The following is a 19,645-nucleotide window of genomic DNA, read 5'->3' as shown; positions in this document are numbered from 1 at the left end:
TTTAGTTTTGCTACATATATAAATAGGTATGGATTTTTTTTTTTTAATTTAGTCTTAGCAGGATTTGTTATACTTCTTCAATCTGAAGATCTGACCTTTCAACTCTGAAATTATTGACTATTATCTCCTTGCATATTGGCCCTTGCCTTTTCTACTTATACTCGATAAATATTTGACCCTGTTAATCTTCATCTAAGTTTTTCATTGCTTCACCTCCTAATTGCATTCTACCTGATCTGTTCAGTTCTCTTTACTAGTTCATTAACCTTGTTTTCAGCTGTAAATAAAGTGCCATCTTACTCAGTAAATTGAGTTTTTGATATCAGCGGCTGTATTTTTCTCTCAGGGTTCCCACATAGAGTGTGCTCCACGTTTCACAGCTCAATCCAGAGTCAGGCCACCAGGGTTCAAGATCCTGCTCTCCCCCTGGCTCTCTGTGAAACCACATTGCTTCCCTTTTCTCTGCCGAATGACAGCGATTATAGCATAGACATCTAAGAGTCTAAAATGAGGATTAACAAGATCAAAATACATATGGGGTTAAAGCAGCGCCTGTTGCATAGCAGGTGATAGGCATTCACTGCTATCATGAGATTTGCTTTTCGCTCATTTATTTTTTTTTAAGATTTATTTATTTATTTATACAAGCACTGGGTATAGTCAGAAGCATGGGAGGGTGAGAGAATTAACCAGAGCCAGAGCGGGGAGCAGAGCAGGCAGAAGGACCGAAGTACACTGCTGAGGGGAGCAGCGGGTGGCAGGAGAGGTCTGCGCGCCATGTGGGACCCTCCTCCAGTGGCCGGGGAGCAGCCGGGGATCGAACTGGCACTGCAGAGGCTGCGGGCAGCTTCGCAACCCAGTGTTCAACCGCTGTGCCACCGGGGAGGCCCATTATAATTTTTTTGTATTGTTTTACATTCGTATCATTTTAGATATACTTTTTTTTTTAATTACCGATTATCTGAAGTTCTTAAATCTATTCCTATTTTCTGTTGACTTTTACTCATAAGAGATTAAGAAGCTGTTCTGCTGTGTTTTGAAATGTGGGCTTACAAGTGTATCTTCATTAGGCTTCACCAATAGAATCATTTGTGGTGTATATGGACTTCTGTGCCTCTGGGTAACTAGTTTGCCAGTCTCTTTAAGAGCCTAGAAACTGCAGCATTTTATTATACCATCTTGACCTGGGGTAGGGCGGATTCTAGGCATTGCAGTGGTTAGAGATCAGATAGAAGAAAAGAAGTAGCCAGAGAGATTGAAAGTAGACAGAAAACCAGTTTAACAACACAAGTGAAGAGAAAATATTTCATCTATCAGGGAGCCACTGTGAGTCAGGGGAAGTCACATGGTACTAGAGATTGAATCGGATGAGGTCAAAGACATTTCCACTGGATGTGACCATGTGGAGGTTTGTGATAACTTTCATTTCCATATAATGGTATGAGCAGAAGCCTTAATGAAGTAATACAGCCAGATGAAGATTAAATGGGATTCTTTGTGGTATTGCAGTAGAGGTCATAGCCAGGGCAATAAGGTAAATAAAAATAAAAGACATAAGAACTATAAAGAAATAAGTAAAACTAAATTTCTAGGTAACGTGGTTGTATTTTTATAAAATCCTAAGGAGTTTAAATAAAATACCACCAAGAACATCAAATACCTAGAAATAAATTTAGCAAGAGATGTCTAAGACATCTATGCTGAAAACTGTACATAAAACACTGCTGAGAGGAGTTAAATATATAAACAGATGTACAAGGTGTTCATGGATGGGAAGATTAAATATTAAGACATCATTTCCTCAAAGTACATTAATAGATGTCGTTGCAACTCCACTCTAAATCCCAGTGGGGTTTGTTATAAAAATCAGCCAATTCTAAATTTTTGTTTCCATATGCAAGCTTAAGAATAGCCAAAATAACTTTAGAGAAGAACAAGCTGATTCCAAAATTAATGTGGATACATAAAGGACCTAAAATAGCCAAGACAGTTTTGAAGAAGAGGACTTGCAGGGCCTGACTTCAAGACTCACTATAAAATAGGCACAGTACGACTGTGGTATTGCCATAAAAATAGATAAGTTGATAAATAGACCAGGATAGAGTGCAGAAATGGACGCCAAAATAATCAAATGCAATTCAAAGGAGAAAAGACATTCTTGTCAATAAATGGTGCTGAAGCAATTGGGTGTCCAAGTAGACTAGGGTGGTGGGGAGAGGAGAGAATAAACAAACCTGCCTTTCCTGTCTATTTCAGGCTGTAAATAAAATTTCAGATGGAAGAAAGACCTAAGTAAGAAAGCTAAAACAATGAAGCTGTCAACAAGAATAGCCATGTGATTTCATTGTAAGCAGATTTAGGAGACTGGACACTAAATACCTGTGAACATAAAACTTTTTAAAAATTGATACATTTTTGAACTTCAGAAATATTTTAGAAATTTATGCCATCAAAAAAACCTCCAGAGATGAACAAGGAAGGCCTTTCTAAATAAGACTTCATGCTCTGAAGCTCTACAGGAAAAAGGTGCAGCTTGGAGAGTTCCCCTCCTGTCCCCCTAAAGAAACAAGGAAGAGGTTCTGAACTGGGAGCACGTTTGCAACGTAACTGTAAGGCATGAAAGACACTAAGTGCTGGCTTCCAAGAATGTCCTGCCCTGGACCCCAGATGCACCCCCAGGGAGAATTCAGGTGGCAGGGTAGTCTAGTCTGCTAATCAGCTGACCTTGACGTGGGGAAATGCTCCAGGAGCATCCATTGCAATCACAAAGAAACCTACGAGTGGAAGAGGGAGCAATCAGGAGTGATGGTGCCGTGAAAAGGACTTGGCCACCTGGTGTGTGCTCAGCTCTGGTGAAGGACCCCTGCGTCCCCACTGCCAGAGGCAACAAGACGCGGGTGGCATCTAGGTTCAGTGCTTGTGCTTTGTCCTTCCACTGCAGCTTCTACTGCAGCTTGGGCGAGACAGCAGCATCAGAGCGATCATGTCGCCAACTCTCTGCTGTTAATGGCAGCAGGTCCCTGTAACTGCTCAGTTGTGTGTGTGTCTATGCTCATATGTGCACAGACGTACACACGTACACACTGCTCGTTTCACTGCCTCTTGTGGAACCGTGACTGATACACTGTCCCCCAGAGACCACCATCTTATCACCATTGCTTTATTAGTTGCTCAAGCAGTTTCTGGCGATGGTACAGCTTTGGACATCCAGAACTCCACCTTCAAAATTCTCCAAGTCATAGAAATTCTCTAAGTCATTCCACACCCAGAAGAATGCAAAGTAAATTTTAAATTCCATTGTGGGGACATGCATCTGAATGTCAAGGTCAGCTGATTAGCAGACTGGAGTCGCCTGCCACCTGAATTCTCCCTGGGGGTACATCTGGGGTCCAGAGCAGGACATTCTTGGAAGCAAGCACTTAGTGTCTTTCATGCCTTACAGCTATGTTGCAAACGTGCTCCCAGTTCAGAACCTCTTCCTTGTTTCTTTAGGGCAACAGGAGGTACGAATCTACACCCCAAATCATATACAGTGTTAAAAATCAACATCACCTTGATAAAAAATAGTACAATTCCAAAAAAGCCACCTTTTGGTGATGCAGTGTCACTCCATGCCCAGTGATGACAGGAACAAGACAACCACAGTGCTGAAGGGAGAGAGTGCTCTGCCCAGCAGGAGATAGGACAGTGGGGCTGGAGCGCAGAGGGGACAGGGCAGAAACGTGCTCAAGTGGTGGCAGCCAGAAGCCAGGCTAGGCAGTGATCAGTGGATCCTAAACAGAAGGCACAAGAGCTGGAACATGGGACACGCATTTCCCAGCCAGCCCGCCTGCTGTTGTGGGTTGTGTGGATAGCAGCCAGACTGTCCCAAAGCTGTCTTGTGTGACTCTCAGTGACCTGCGGGGCCAGGGGGATGGGCTGTTTTGCTCCCCCAAAGTCCCAGCTGCCAGGACCAGTGATCCAGTGTGTATTCGGAGGGTAAAGTTACTAAAGAGGCCACAGGGATGTTGGTGTATTTTCTGGATAGCTGGTGACTTCCAGCCTTATGGTTCAGAGTTGAGCTTCAGGCCCCAGATGTCTGGGATTCTGTTAGGAGCCAGTTACAAAGGAGGGACTGGAGGGTGACTTCAAGAGAGGGGAGCCTCCTGCGAAGATAACTCCCAGTCCCTACTCACAGGTTGGTCTTGCCGTTACACCTGTGTCTCTGCCCACAGAGTCACATTTTCCGAAAAGGTGAGAGATACAAAAGCAAGCTACCACCTTGGGCTTGTAAATAAACCTTTTTTCCTAGAGAACTAACCACTTTATCACCACCTTCTGCTTCCTCCACACTTCATGTTCTGGCCGTCATAGCCTGCTGTGATGGGGGCCCTTGGGCCTCAGGGTAAGGGCCCCACCTTGTGTAGATTGGCTCAGCAGCAGGGAGCTCTCAAAGGCTTGAGGCCCTGTGAAGGAATCTTAAAATGCTCACTTTACCCCAAAGTGAAGCTGGTAGGTCCAAAGAGCTGAAGTTGCGCTCTGTGTTCTTAGAATGAGTAGAGCTTGGGGGAGCCTCGTTGGAACAAACCTTTCCATGGTTTTTTACCTGATGCCTCCCTGGGTGAGTCCTCGCCCTTTTGTGCAGTGGGGAGTCGTCTATAAAGATGAGACCCCAGAGATGCGAGTGCCCCCCAGGTTTGTCCCATTGGTGCCGAGTCTCCTTCCTCCCAGGGCATCCTGTGACTTGGCGAGATAGAACGTGCTTCTCGATGCAGTTTCTTTCTGGATACAAATACCAGCCTGGTGCTCTTAGAGCTGTTGCTTTGGACTGAAAGTAAAAGTCAGCACTGTGTCCAAAAAGGCAGAAAAGTGAGATGTGTCACTTACACACTACAGTTTAAGATGTTGACAGTTTTCTCTTAAATGCTACTTTTATATGCAACAAAACCAGAAATCCTGGCTACACCAGGGCCATGAAAAAAGGGGTTATGGGCAGGGAAAAAAAAAAAATCTAAGGAAGGGAATGATTTTTATAGTTACCTTCAGGAAAACGCAGATTAGGGTGAAGCAACCCAAATTAGCCATTAGATCCGACTTGAGGATTGCAGCACAGCAGGATTTAAATTCCAGGATTTAAATTCCCTTTCCCAGGAGGCCCAGCCTGCTAGGGCTGAATGGGTGTGATTGCAGCTGTGGACTCTGTCCCTGCCAGATGCCTCACTGAGTCCCGTGTCTCTGTCCCTGTCTGCAGCGCAAATCTGTCCAAGGCCGCCTGGGGAGCCTTAGAGAAAAACGGTGCCCAGCTGATGATCCGCTCCTACGAGCTGGGGGTCCTCTTCCTTCCGTCGGCATTTGTAAGTTCACACTTGACACTGTCAGGTCCAAGATTATTTATTTATACATGTAAGAACTGGGGTATAGGCCAGAGGTGCGGGGGGTGAGAGGATTCACCAGAGACAGAGTGGGGAACAGCACAGGCGGATTGACTAAAATATACTGCTGAGGGGAGCAGCAGGCGAGTTTAGGAGAGGTCTGCTGCGCCATGTGGGTCACCTCTCTGGCCGGGGATTGAACTTGTTCTACAGAGGCTGCCAATAGCTTCATAGTGCCGGCCCTTAACCCCTTGAGCTACCAGGGAGGCCCCTACAGTGAGTTAGCTTTAAGTAAAGATAGTGAAACGTGACGGGAAGATTGAGTGTGAGGTGTCACCAAAGGAATGACCTGGCCAAGCACGAGAGGTTTAAGGTTGGGGTGACGGGAGCCATTCTAGGCCCTGGGCTCATGGCGCAGCCCCCGTGCTTAGCTGTTTCGTGGCAGGCCTGGCCCTGAGGACACATCAGCTAGGGGTGCTGCCTCTGAGTGGACACGGGTTCCATGCAGGTCGCTGTGTGCATTTGGTGCCTGAATACGCTCCAGGGCTGGTGAGCAGCTTGCAGTGTGTGCAGCTTTCCTGTAACCGTGTCGTTAAAATGCAAGTGCATGTGCACACACGTGTACCCTTGGGGGTCTCTGGCAGCATTCCCCCCTCCGGCCCCCCCAGGCCTGGCATATCCATGCAATTGTTGTCTGAACCTTTTCTATATGAGCCACCCTCTCAAAATGGTTGCTGACAGGAATGAGGTCTCAACCACTGTTTCTTTATGTTTCCTTCCTTGGTACAAGCAAGATTTGCCATTTAGTGTTTTTTAGTTAATGTTTGCCAAACAGGCATATTTAATGCCCATTTTAGTAGTCATTCTTCTGCCTGGACCTCCTCCGGAATCCAGCTCCTGGAGTCCGCCTTTGTGCATCTCAAGCAGAACTCCTTATCCCAGACACCCACACTTCTGAGTTATCAGCTACCGCGTGGCCATAGTTTGCCTTCACCAGCCGGCCGGCCCAATCCCTGCATTCCAGGACACTGACATGAGGCTGGGCTTACACTGCTGACTAGTCCCTGGTAGCCAACTAATTTGTTCCCATTTTTCCTGCTGCTTTTATGGGTGATTCAGTAAATGCATCATCTCGAGATCTACCTGACTTGAGTGTACAGTGTGGAGTCGGTACCTTTCCATCTGATCAGGAAATCTGGAGATCTAGAAATTTATGTCAGGATGGATACCTTTGACTGTGTGTCCCTAGCTCTTACCTGTTGTTGCTACATAGTAGGAGCTTTATAAAGATTTGTTGGTTTAAACCAGCCTTTATTCCTTTGAAGTTGAACATCAGCTAATCAAGTATGTAAATTAAGGGTGGAGGGGCGGTTCACTTTAACTTGGGTTTTTAGCTTTTAGATTAAACTAAATCCTTTATGTTCCCAAAAATCTCAATATCCAAACCCTGCTGCATCTGTGCATGTATCAGGGAGATGCAAGTATTCCTCTTTCAACTCCATGCATTTTGGTGATGATTGTATATTTTATCAGGCGCAGGAATTGAGCCCACCCTGTTTTTGTGCTAGAATCCCTCCTGCCTCTGGGAACAATACACTGAACCACGTGAGCGTTGTGGGTACGTGCCCCAAACTGATTTCCTCCAGATGAAGACCACCTGACAGCCCATCCTGGGCACACCTGCTCCTGGAGGGGGGCAGGTTCTTGTTCCCCTGATCAGAGACAAGAATGTCAGGAATCCCGAGGACTTTCAGTCTTCAAAGCTCTGCTTTCTCTTATCTCTGTTCCTTAAACTGTTGTCTTTTTGTTGTCCAAAATAGCATGCACCACAAGAACTTTCTCTGGTACTGTGACTTGGAAGAACAAATGAAATGCACAAGAGCCACCACCTTAACTGCCCCCCCTTCCTTGGGCACTGCCCATCCTTGCCATGGGCGGTTCTTGGGTTCCTAGGAGGCCAAGTGCTCTTTCAAGCTTCATTTCTTCAAGACCTCTTACACAGCCCCCACCCCATCCCCCGCTCAGCTAATGGAGCCACGGAGCCATGTTCTCCATCCTCCTCCATCCCCTCTGCCAGAACTTCCCTGCAGTAGGCCGTTGTCATCCCCCACCTGGCCTGGGTGGTCCCCTCACTCCCCATCTCCAGCTCCCACCCACTTCTGAAGCTGTTGCTACCTGCCGATCAGGGTCCACATTGCCCTGCCTTTAAACTTTCAGTGCCCTCTTGGCCCATGACATGACATCCTGAATCCACTGTGCACCCCCACAGCCCACTGTTAGCTGGAACAGTGCGCCCCTGCCATGCTCGCACCTCTGCCCCACATGCGGGGCTCTGCCCCAGTCCCTGGGAGTCCTGGGAGGATGCTGTGGCATGAACCACCACTTAATGACCTGGCCCTGTGCTGCTGCTCTTTGCCTCAGTTAGAGACTCTAGAATAACCTAGAAAGAGACAAAATATAGAAAAACACACAGGAGAGAGATTGTGGGGCCAAGAGTACAGTTTGACATTTAGGGACCGCAGACTTACAGGACCAATGTGACAGAGGATGGAGCTGGGATCCGCTTCCGAACTCAGAAGCTCCTGGGCTATTAATCTGTCGGGGCCTGCCGGACCTCTGGGGCCAGCTGCTGTGGGATGAGGGCAGAAGAGCAGTCTGCTCCCAGCACCATTGGAGGTTCAAGAGCTGATGCCATGTCTGTTCACAGGGGTGCCCGGCACTTAGCAAGGGCTGAGCAACAGCATCTTAAACCAAGCAATTCAGCCAAGTGAGAAACCAAGCATGTTAGAGATTAGACTCAAAGTGAATCAAAATCTTGCCGTCGCACCCATGATGTCATGCTGTTACTCTTTCTTTTCAAGTGCAGCCCCCCACACACATGCACACATACTCACACTCACACACTCATATATAGCCTGTCCTTCTAAGCCCCGTGAGGTAAACCCTCCTCCAGGGAGCTTTTCCTAAGCCCCTTGCTGGACCTACCAGCCACCTACTTGTCGATGAGTCCATCTTTGATTAAGTGTACTCCTTCTAGAAGGTTCAACTACCATTACTGTTCCACCCAGGGAAAGTTGATACCTTGTAGAGGGCTTTACTGCTTGTGGCTGCTACTCAGTCAGATGCAAGTAAAAAACAAAGCACATCTCTGACAGAAAATTGAGCATGTTTCTCCTTCTCTCTGATTGAGCTGAGCTGCTAACCCTAATCCGTCACAGTGATAACCAGCTCTTTCACTCCCGAAGCTGATAAAAGGAAAAGACAGTAATTTTTCATGCATGATGCATGCCCACCCTCTCACCTGGTGTTTTATAAATGTATTGTCTTCACTGTCTTTCAAGTTACTGTGCCTGGGAGGGTGCCTTCCTCTGTTTTGTAAAATGCCAAGTGATAACCACTGTGATACATAAATAATGATAATTAGAAGACAGCCTCAAATTATTTGACATTCAGATTGAAGGGAAAAGTGGTACTTTTTATATATCTATATAATACCCTAGAATTTGGATCAGAAGTGACATTCAAAGAGAAAGCAGGTTGCTTCCTGTGAGATATGGGTGGCCCGCAGCTCCTTCCATGCGAGGTCAGACCGCCCAAAGGGAGCCGAAGCACAGGGCATCACAGCTGAACCTTGGTCAGAACCTTTACCCTGACGCATGTGAACAGAAATAAGCCAGGAGCTACAGAAAAGGGAAGTAGTTTCTATCCGCTTACTTTCTAGGTTTCTGCATAAGAGGCAATGTGTGTGGAAGCTTTTGTGCAGGTTAAGACAGGAACCCGCTACAGGAAGGTCGCGTGTTACAGCAAAATGAAGACAGTGGCATGAATGCAGTCAAAGGCAGCACAGGACAGATGCCTAACACTCAAGACAGAAAAGGAAGAAATGACCTTTTGCTGGTTGCAGGATAAGGAAGAGCTTGGTAGAAAATATTTTAGTTGGGCCTTGAAAAATCGCTATAATTTAGATAAACACAGATGGCAGAGAAGCAATGTCGGGTAGCCGGGCGGGGGGTGGAGGGAGGGGGGCTGAAGAGCGTGCAGCTTGTGTGCTTATCAGGGGAAAATGAGTGACTAGCCAGAGGAGGGGGACTGGGGCAGCCCCCTGCAGAGGAAAGTCAGAGCCGGTCTGGACAGGGTTCAGCATGGGAGGCACCAAGACATTTGTGGCTGGTACCTGTGTAGCCAGGCCCACTCCCTGGGCACGTGGTGGGCTGTCACCTAAGTCAGGTTGCAGAAGAGACCACCTTTCTGCAGGGTAAGGTATGAACCTTGAGCTGCTGAGGGCTCTCGTGTCCATCAACTGTCAGTGAACATCAGAAGGACCAAGCCCCTGGATTTGGTCCTGCCTGAACGAAGCAAGGAACTCACCTTTGTTGTACTTTCTTTTGCCATATGATGTGGTTGTCTGTCACTTGCACCCTAAGGCATCGAGGGACCCCACTTAAGTGCAGTCTTTACTTTGTCTTGAGGAGCTACAGAAGGCTTCTGAACAGACAGATCCCCGTCACACGGGCAGACTGGAGGAGGACGGGTCTGGGAGCAGCGAGACCAGAAGAAAATGACCAAGAGCTGCTGCAGCACATGTTTTTAGGATTCACTTAAGGGAGTTGTAAATACATCGGCCCTCTCAAACATTGAAGATAGCTGTGAAATCACTGTGTTTTGTTGTGAGAACGCTAAGGATCTATCACTGCTTCGTGAGATCTTTCTTCAGAAAACGGGGTGCAGTCAGATCCCTTCTGTGTGTCTGCAGGGCCTGGACAGCTTCAAAGTGAAACAGAAATTTTTCTCGGGGAGCCAGGAGCCAGCAGCCTCCTTTCCGGTGCCGTACGATCTGCCCCCGGAACTGTATGGAAACAAAGGTGAGACACAAATGAAGGAAAACACAGGTGTGTGCATCAAACACAAGCCAGCAGTGGCGGGGGCGGGGGGGGGGGAGGCGTGAGTGTCTCGGGGAACCTGGCTCACGAATGCTCCAGCGCAGATTTGCAGAGACCCTCTTGCTGCCCTGTCTGGGGCCCCCTGAGAGGACCCCATGGTCCTCAAACTGGTTCATGTAGGGACCCCCTGCACTCAATATTCATGGGTACCACAAAGAAGTCTTTTTACGGATTTTTAATATCTACTAATATTTACTGCATTGTAAATTGAAAAGGAGAAATCTTAAGATATGAATTTATTTTAAAATGGCACTCATAAATATTCCTTCCCACCCATCCCTCCATAAAAAAAAGGGGGGGAATTGGTGAGAAGATGGTGTTTCCATTTTTGGCAAACTTGTGCTGTCCTGGTTCCCAGAAGTCAGCTGGATTGCCACTGCAGGTCTGTGATGGCACATGCCACAGATCCTGTGATGTCACGTGTCATAGATCCTCTGCACCCTCATAAGAAAGTATGTTAGTGACAAAAACTGGCTTCCTGTTACGTTGAAGTCAGTGTTGACTTCACAGACCCTTAAATGGTCCCAGGTCCTTGAAACTCGGGTTTTCATTCACTTTTCATCAGTGGTCTCCATAACATCCTTGACAGCAGGAGAAATTCAGGTTACTATTCACATGTGGTCATCGTGTCCTGTTAGTCCAGAACAGTTCAGGCATTTCTGTTGGGGTGTCTGTGATACTGACGTGCTGGGCACAACCTGGTGTTTTACCGGCTGCACCTTCTGCCTTGGGTTTGTCCACCATTTCATTGTAGTTAGATGAACTTTTACTAAGACTATCGCAGAAATGACGTTGTGGCCTTGGTGCGTCATAAAAGGAGTCTCATGATGTCAAATTGCATGATTACTAGTGAAGCGAACTTGGATTGATTGGTTAAGGTGGTGTCGGCCAGGTCGTACTTAATTTTTTGCAGGTGTAACATATTACAAAATTGTTAAATTTTAAGTGTGTAGAGATAAGCTAATCAGCTGCCGTGTGATGGTTCAGTAGGAACACGTGTGCGTGACATGGATTTAGCACATGTGGAGCGTATATGATCCTCTAAAGTGCTTTAAAACCATTGGTCCCCACATGGTTTAGCCATTGCACCTGCTGTTTGGTTAACTTAAAATAATTCCTTGCATTCAGATATATGGGAACAAACTTAAGTCTAAACCTATCACATGTACAATCCCAATTCATAAAATATCTTTCTTAGGGAAACTGAACAATGATTCCATTTTATAATCCCAAGAGCTAATGCATAAGAGGCAAGTCACTTAAAATCAGCAATGAAATGTTTCAGGCTGTAATGTTTCACATGCTGAAATGCTTCATCTTTTTGAAAGATCTTTAAAAATGAGGATTTTTTTGAACAAGGCAGCCAAAAAAGGTTTTTGACCTGATCTCAATTATTTCCTTTAATGAAATTTGTGTTTCATAGCACAAACAGAAAACTGAAGTTATGCTTCCAGCCCAGCTTTTAAACTTATTTTGTAATCTCTAAGCCGCTCTTCCAGCAGGAGTTGGGGTGCCTCATTTATGGGGATGAAGCGGAGCTGAGGTTGCCCAACAGAGCACTTTGCAGGCAAAGGTGAACCAACAGGAGCAAGGGGCAGCCACAGAGGATGGAGCTTTGGGTGGAAAAGGGTGGGTGCTTTGTTTGGGCCCTTGAGGGACGGTAGGGAATCAGGTCTGCAGCCCTGCCAAGCCTCAGCCTTTGATGTAACAAGGAAAAAACACCCCCGGTTTGTGGTTCTCTAACAAGCTTGTTAATTTAACAAAAGTGTGTGGTTTCTTGCTTTCTAACCATCTGAAGGCCAAAGACAAGAGAACAGGATTCTGATAACTTGTTGCCATCCAGGCGGATGTCCTGCCAGGCTGCTGTTTGCCTGCTGCTCTGCAGTCCCTCAGCACAAACTGTGAGGCTGTGGGAAGAGAACAGATACTGTTGTGTGCCAGGCGGCCTCTGTGGCCTCCTGTGCTCAGGAAGGAAGGGAGCCTCCCCCCTGGGGCACTTGGCAGTGCTGAGCTGCTGCTTGAGCCCATGCCCCAACTCATACCAGAGTTCAGACCAGCTACTTGGGGTCACTTAGCACACAGCCCTTCAGCCTTTGCTCTCTCATTCTTTTCAGGACCACAATATGGGGGTTATCCTCACAGGGCATCTACGCTCTAGCCCTGTCCTTAGGGCTTGACTCTAGCAGAAATGACACGTGGCTAAAGGCTGGTGTCCACATCTTTTCCATTTCTGAAACCTCCAAGGAAGGGAGAGTCCACATGCATTGAGCATCTACAACATGCCAGGAACCTTCCCAGGAGTCCTCTCACACCCGCCTTACAGTAATCCTGGGAGGGTGCTGGTGTTACTCCCATTTCACAGAAGGGAAAGCTGAGGCCAAAGCCCAGCCGCCTTCCCTAGAGCACAGAGGACAGAGGCAGGATGTGCACGCAGGGCTTCAGTGTTGCTGCCCTCCAGCCACCCCAAGGCCTGATGCTTTCGTCATGCTGGCTGCAGCCTTCCCTTATACAGGGGCTCCTCGCCCATCAGTCGTGAACCTCAAGGAATAGAAGTTTCATGGCCACAACTCCCAGCCCTCTCAAGAGGATAGCAGGGGCCCCTGGTGGTGCCAGGGTTTTTGTGCCAGGTGCTATATCTGGCACGTTGGTGTCATTTGAGGGGACTGTCCCTGGGATGGGTTCAGAGGTTTTCACAGTTTGCAGACTCCAGCACATCAGAGTTTCTGTGCTGTCAGGCGAGTGTCCGGGCCCTGCTCCCGTGGGAGTAATACTGTTCACTTGTTCCCTTCTCTCCAGACCGGCCGTGGATTTGGAACATTCCTTATGTCAAAGCACCAGATACACACGGGAACATGTGGGTTCCCTCCTGAGAACCCAAAAGCACCTGAGATGTCAGCGGACGACGTGGAGCCACAAACCCCGGGGTCCTGTCTGCAGTGGTGTCACCCTGAGCTTTGTCCACACCCCCACAAAACTCTGCAAGGTCCAGCTGCTGAACATGGGTGGTGGCTGTACTGTTCATGGCCATTATTAACGTTCTTCCTTAGGGAAAAAAAGCTATTTTTTTCTTAATTCACTTTTTTATACCTTGGAATGAAAGCTATTAAATGTCACGGTGTTAAACAGAGGGGAATGATCCTCACTGGGACGTAAAGCAGCGACTGCGCTGCACAGCACCTTTCAGGGGAGAAGCGCAGGGGAGTTTCTTGCTGGCCCCTCAAGACCCCCAGGGTCTCGCGGTCACCCAGCGGGAGTCCGCATGGGTCCCTGGCCTCTGGCCTCGCGTCGCCTGCAGCCTGTGCGGACCCGGCCTCCCTGGCATGTGCCGCCAGCCCCTGCTGCTTCCTCGCAGGCTCCCAGGACATATGGGCATCTTCCGTCCCCGCGGATGTCCAGGACAGCCCACGGGGTCACACACAGGCACTCGGTATTTCACTTGGGAGAAACCCTGAATGCTGACATTTGGGTCATGAGTGAGGAAATGGAGACCCCAAAATGTGGAGGCCCCGAGGTTCTGCCGCTGGCCGGGCCGGAGCAGCCCTCGGCCCTCCTGCTAGGGACTAGCTTCGAGGGTGATTGTGCCCCCTTCATTCTGCCTGAGGCTGATTGACAGTTTTTTTAAAATACCTTTTCAGACTGTTGCTAACAAACCTGGGATTTTCACCCCAGGAACTTTCAGGGGGAGGGGAGGGGAGCTGCAGTGGAAGAGGCCGGGAAAACATGATGGGGTCCCCCATCCTCCCACCCCTCTTTTTTATATATTGGGATTCTGTAAACGACAGCTACTGGAGGGTTTTTTGGTTGGCTTTTTTGGTTTTTGGAGTTTTTTTAGCCATCTGCTTTTAAAAAAAGTTGTTGAAAAAAAGATACTACTTCATTTAACCAGTTCATTCCCAAGGTAAGAACTGAGACTTGAGCCTTTTCTAATCCTGCCTCCTCCTTCCCGGAACATTCCAACTGTCCATTGGGTGAGCCCTGTCCCAGGGAGGCAGCAGGAGGGAGCTGGTGGTGGAGACTGAGCCAGTGTCACCCACTGCTGTGGCTCGGGGGTGGACATTCTCCCCAACATGGTGGTCCCGTCCTGGGCTCAGCGCTCTGCAGGGGTAACTGGACCCACAGAGCCTGGCTCTCCTGGCCTGGCCAGTCAGCACATCCGTGGCAAATGAACACCCTGTGGGGCACACAGGCTGTTGGCTTTGGATCCACAGAACTGCAAAGTGGGTTGGAACTCAGTCGGAGCCAGGCCACCAGGGTTTGAATCCCAGCTCCACTAGCTCCTGGCTGTGTGACTAGACTGAGTTATTTTAGCTTCTCTGCCCCGCGGTTTCCTCAGTTATAAAATGGGGTTGGTACCGAGAGTGGATCCCACTGCGGAAGGTAACAGAGTGTGGGTGAGGGGCAAGGGTGAGGGTGTCTTGTGGGGAGACCAGCACAGGGTCGCACTGACACCCTCAGAGTTGATGGATTTAGATCATCCTCGTATTCCTAATAAGGAATCTGGACTCAAAAAGGTGAAGTTAGGCTTCCAGAAATTGCTCTCACCAGAACTGGAATCCAGGTCTGGCAGCCTCCAGAGCCTGCCCTGCCAGGTAGCCTGGGCATTGTGGGTGGTATTGGCCGAGGTGTACACACATTTCGCAGAATGCAGCCAGGGTTGTCAGTGATGTCACAGGACTTTCCGATTGCTGTGGGACTTCTAAATACTTGCTCTCACTTTGCTCATCACAGACCAACCCTGGTCCTTGGTCCTCTAGATCCAGTGCAAAGCAGAAAGGCCCATCTGGAAGCAGACAACAGAATGTCCTGGGGAGGCACATGGGTGACATTAGAAGAAGTTCATGACCAAAGGTTATACACACCACATCAGGTGCAGCCTTGCCAGCAGCTTCTGGCACCCCAGCTCTGGCCTGCAGGCTCAGGGGGGGCAGGCGGAGCCATGGAGGTAGAGTCAGGACTAGAGCTGGGCACCACTGATAGCGCACGTGGGCTGTAGAGCGACGCCCGCAGGGAATCATCAGGAACATGGGAACACAGGGAACAAGCATGCCTACCCCACCTGGTCTTTTTTTTTAATGGGGTTGGCTAAATTACCCATAGGGCTGCCCATCAAAGCATCATCAAACAGCTGCTAATGTTTTGGAGGACACTGCTCCCATTCTCAAGGTGGGTTTAGCAATTATTTCTCCCTAACTCGAGGAACTCTCCCTCTGTCCCCATGAGACTTGATGCCACCAAAAAGTCTCTCCTTCCCCTCATGGGAACAGTGTTGCGTGGCTTTGTACTAGACCAGGCTCATGGTCTAGTACACAGATGGACAGGGAGCCAAAAGCCCAGATGACGTTTTCACATTAGGTGATGGATTTCAACAGAACATTCTGAATGAGCATTTAAGAGACCTCAGAAATAATTTTTGAGGCAGAGAATTGTCAGCCCCAACAGGAGGTGACTTGGAAGTCACCTCCCACTTTGGCAGAACATCTGTGTGTCCTTTCACTCCCTACATGTCCTTTGACATCTGCTACCAGATTTGCAATCTGCTACCAGATTCTGGGGGTGAGAGAGGAATTTTTGAGTTCTTTGTCTTGTTCTTGGGAAAACTGAGTTTTATCCGTAGTGTAATATGAATCAACCTTCAAGCTCTCCAATGTGGGAGGCTGTTTCCACGTCACACTTGTAACAGCCTAGCTCTTCCTGTGTTCCGGCTCTTGTGCGTAAATGCTTTGCTTTTAATCCTCACGTCAGCTTTCCAGTAACATCCACAAGATCCTGCAGTGAGCAACACAACCACTTTTTGTTTCCTGGGGATTTTGTGTAGAAGTCATAGTTATCCTTACTAGAAATTGCTAATATTGTATGAGTTGTCAAATGAGCATAGTTAACGTATCAGAAGAATCTTGGGTTTGATTTTGTTCTTTTTTTTTTTCCTTGCATGTGAAATTAAAAGCTCACTTTCTATTACTTGACCTCTATTATTTAATATACTGTGAAACCATTTTTGGATGATCTAGCATTCATTTGGTTCAAATCTTACAGTATTTGACATTCTCCCTCAAGCAAGATCCTGGATTGATGAATACCTTCAAGAAAAAAATGTCAATTGGCATTCTGCGTATAAAACAGCATTTGTGTGGATGGATGGATAATTGATATTAATTTTAATGACAAAGTATGATGTTGAAATTCTGGGCAGGGGGCCTCCCCTGGTGGCGCAGGCGGTTGAGCGCTGCACTGTGAAGCTGTCTCAGACTCTGCAGCACCGGTTTGATCCCGGCCGGCCAGGCGAGGGTCTTGCATGGCGCGGCAGACCTCTCCTGTCGTGCCCGCTGCTCCCCTCAGCGGTGTTTTTCGTCAGTCTGCCCTTTCTGTTCCCTGCTCAGTCTCTGGTGGATCCTCTCACTCTCCCGCGAGTCTGGCCTGTACCCCGGTTCTTGTATAAATAAATAAATCTTAAAAAAAAACAAAACAAAACTGGGCAGGAACTCAGTGAATGGTGGAAGTAAAATAGCTCAACTATTATGTAAGATTAAATCTAAAATTCTAATGCTGATATGCCAACTACATGTTGAAGGAATACCCAGGACTAGAGTACTGCAAACAAAACTATAATTTCTAATTGTACTTCTGATGAAACAGTAAATTCTCTGTAGTAAGTGGCCCTTGCTTAATGGAATACGATGCAGGAAAAAAAAATGATGAATGTTCATATAAGGATTATGTGCAGCCATCTGGGACTGGGAGAGGGCAGTAACACAACCAGGACCCAGTATGGAGGCCCATGGCCACCCCTGAGCCCAGGCCCTATCCATAGTCCCTGGTCATGATACTGCCCAGTAAGTCTGTATTGCTGAGCCTTTGCAGTGTGCCAGGTACTGTTCTGCCTGTGCTCTGTGTTAATTTGTGTATTAATAACCCAATCAAGGTGATAACCCATTTTACAGATGAGGAATGGGTGTCAAAGTCACACCACTGGCACATGGCAGAGCTGGGGTTTGAACCCAGGCAGTGCAATAGGGAGGAAGCAAGTGCAGTAGCTGGTCCCAAGCTCTGGCCCAGGAGCAGGCTTCCTGTAGTTGGTGTGCACCTGTAGCTACAAACCCAGGCATGCTTTCATCCACTCACAGCAAATGGTTGGCGTGACAGAACCATCTAGCGGTGCATAAAATCCACCACTGAATAATTGCATCAGCATGCAGAACCGAGCCACCAAGTTATTAAAACCAGAACATGAAAGTGGAGCAGATTCCTCTCAAGTGAGGGCACAGAGGCTCAAACCTTTGCCGCTGACTCAGAGGAGATGAGGAAAGAGCAGAAGGGATCAGCAGGAGTGACTGGACACAGCACAGAAGATGCTGGAGAGAGGGAGAGCCACAGGCAACCCAGGAAATGGGATGCTGGGATCTGAGGAAATCAGGGCACCTCCCACAGGGATGAGGAGGTGGCAGCCGAAGAGCCCAAGCATTCAAGCCTGGCTACAGTCTCTAGTCCAGGTTTTATGTGTTTTACATACGGTGCTCCCAGCAAGTCTGACTCAAAGCAGGATCCACCGCTGCACATAAATGACCCTGTATCCTCTTCAGATCTCCTAGAGGCTCCCTGGAGCTGCAGCTGACTAGGGCACTTGGCTCAGTTACTCCTGTTCCCTTTGTAGCAAGGTTTTTGCTTGCAACTTTATTAAGAGCTGGAAAGCATCTGGACCAGTCTTCAGTAGAGAGGCTCCGAAAGAAAGAGGAAAGGAGAGAGTTCCATGGAGAGTTTATGATGGGTTGCGGTTGTAGGTGACTTTATACACATCACACCACAGGGCAGGTGGTACCTCATTCTGTAGGAGGGAAAATGTTCAAGGTCACACAAATAGTGTGTCCCTTTTGGGATCACCATCCTTAGTATTGTAAGTAAAAGTGCTTGCAACTGCACAAGACTCTAAAGCGCTTAGAGAACGGTACTGTGAGTGTGGAAAATCACACCCATGCCTCCTTTTAAAAACTTCCCAGAAGTATTATTTTTACACTACTGAGTGCAAGTTGTTTCTGGAAGTCTAGGGAAGTCAGAGTCCTGGGTCCCCCAGTAGGCAGGCAGTGAGGTCTGATTCTGCAGGAAGGGGGCGATGTTCACAGGAAGTCTTCACCCCAGAGCCCCAAGCCCACCCGGATGACTGCAGATCCAATCTGGTACTTTCTGCCCTGCAAGTCCTAGACCCACATTGCCTGCTGACTCCCAGGGAAAAGGGTCTCTTGGCTGTTGGGACTGAGGGTAGGGTTGGGCAGTCCATGCTGGTGAAGACCTAGAGGGTAGAGGTGAGGGTCGCCATGGTCTTTAGGTTTGGGGAGGGAGAACTGGGCTTGCCTGGTGGTCACTATTGTGAAGCCCCCTGGTGCAGGGTCCTGTGGTCCTGCTGGGGGTGTGAGCTTTGTGTAAACTCACTGAGCAGCTGTGAAGGGACAGTCTGAATGTGCTGAGCAGAAGCATCAGTGTCTGGAAGTGGAGTCTAGAAGGAAGGGTTTGGATGAAGGGCAATCATCCATGCTCCTCTGGGCTCTAGGCTGACAAGTAATCAAGCAAGCAGAGAGATGGATAAGAGATAAAAACCAATAAGGTTTTAACAATAATAAACTCCTCCTATAAAGATGGGAGGGACCCAGCATGATTAACTCACCCACATGACTTTGACACCATCTTAAATAGCTTAGCTGAGATAGAATTTGGGTAAGAATTCAGTTAGGGTGTTTACCAAGGAAGACACAGCAAACAAAGTATGCAGATTTAAGCTCTGCCTTCTCCATTGTTTGTTTTTTTTTAAGATTTATTTATGCATACAAGAACTGGGGTACAGGCCAGAGGTGTGGGGGGTGAGAGGATTCACCAGAGACAGAGTGAGGAATAGGACAGGCAGATTGACCCAAGTACACTGCTGAGGGGAGCAGTGGGTGAGACAGGAGAGGTCTGCTGTGCCATGTGGGTAGCTCCCTGGCTGAGGATCGAACTGATGCTGCAGAGGCTGCGGATAGCCTCACAGGTTGTGTCTTAATCCCTTGCACCACCAGGGAGGCTCCCTGCCTTCTCCATTGTAAAGAGAAAGAAATTAGGTCTTCTTATAGAAGTTCACGTATAAATATCTTTCAAGCAACTTCCACCCAACCTTCAGAGCCCCTCGAGTAAAATCAGTCTTTTGCCAAAACGATGTTATTTGGGGGTATCAGAAAGAAGGAACTATGCTGTACTGGGGTGGGGTGAGGGGACAGCCTGGGGGCAGAGTTTGTGGTTGCTTGGGATGTGAAAATGTAGAACAAGGTTTTTAGACATGAGGATTCTAAATGGTTATAGGCTCCCTCCCCACCCCCTTCAATTTTGGGAACA

The 19,645-nt window shown here is 48.0% G+C and overlaps 1 protein-coding gene across 1 annotated transcript in view; it reads left to right on the top strand.

Moving 5' to 3' along the window:
- The window catches only part of TDP1 (tyrosyl-DNA phosphodiesterase 1), a gene marked incomplete at both ends in the record, with an annotated part of 47,798 nt that extends 34,637 nt beyond the window's left edge, over positions 1 to 13,161 (top strand). Inside the window, 3 exons of the mRNA XM_084240932.1 lie at positions 5,231 to 5,333; positions 10,105 to 10,213; positions 13,088 to 13,161. Coding sequence (XP_084097058.1) covers positions 5,231 to 5,333; positions 10,105 to 10,213; positions 13,088 to 13,161 — 286 coding nt within the window. The remainder of the gene's footprint in view (positions 1 to 5,230; positions 5,334 to 10,104; positions 10,214 to 13,087) is intronic.
- Between the last annotated feature and the right edge of the window lie 6,484 nt (positions 13,162 to 19,645).

The sequence above is a fragment of the Talpa europaea genome (assembly GCF_964194135.1).
Source record: "Talpa europaea genome assembly, chromosome: 8".
In the NCBI taxonomy this organism is placed as follows: Eukaryota; Metazoa; Chordata; class Mammalia; order Eulipotyphla; family Talpidae; genus Talpa; species Talpa europaea.
This window is presented reverse-complemented; position numbering and strand designations above follow the sequence as displayed.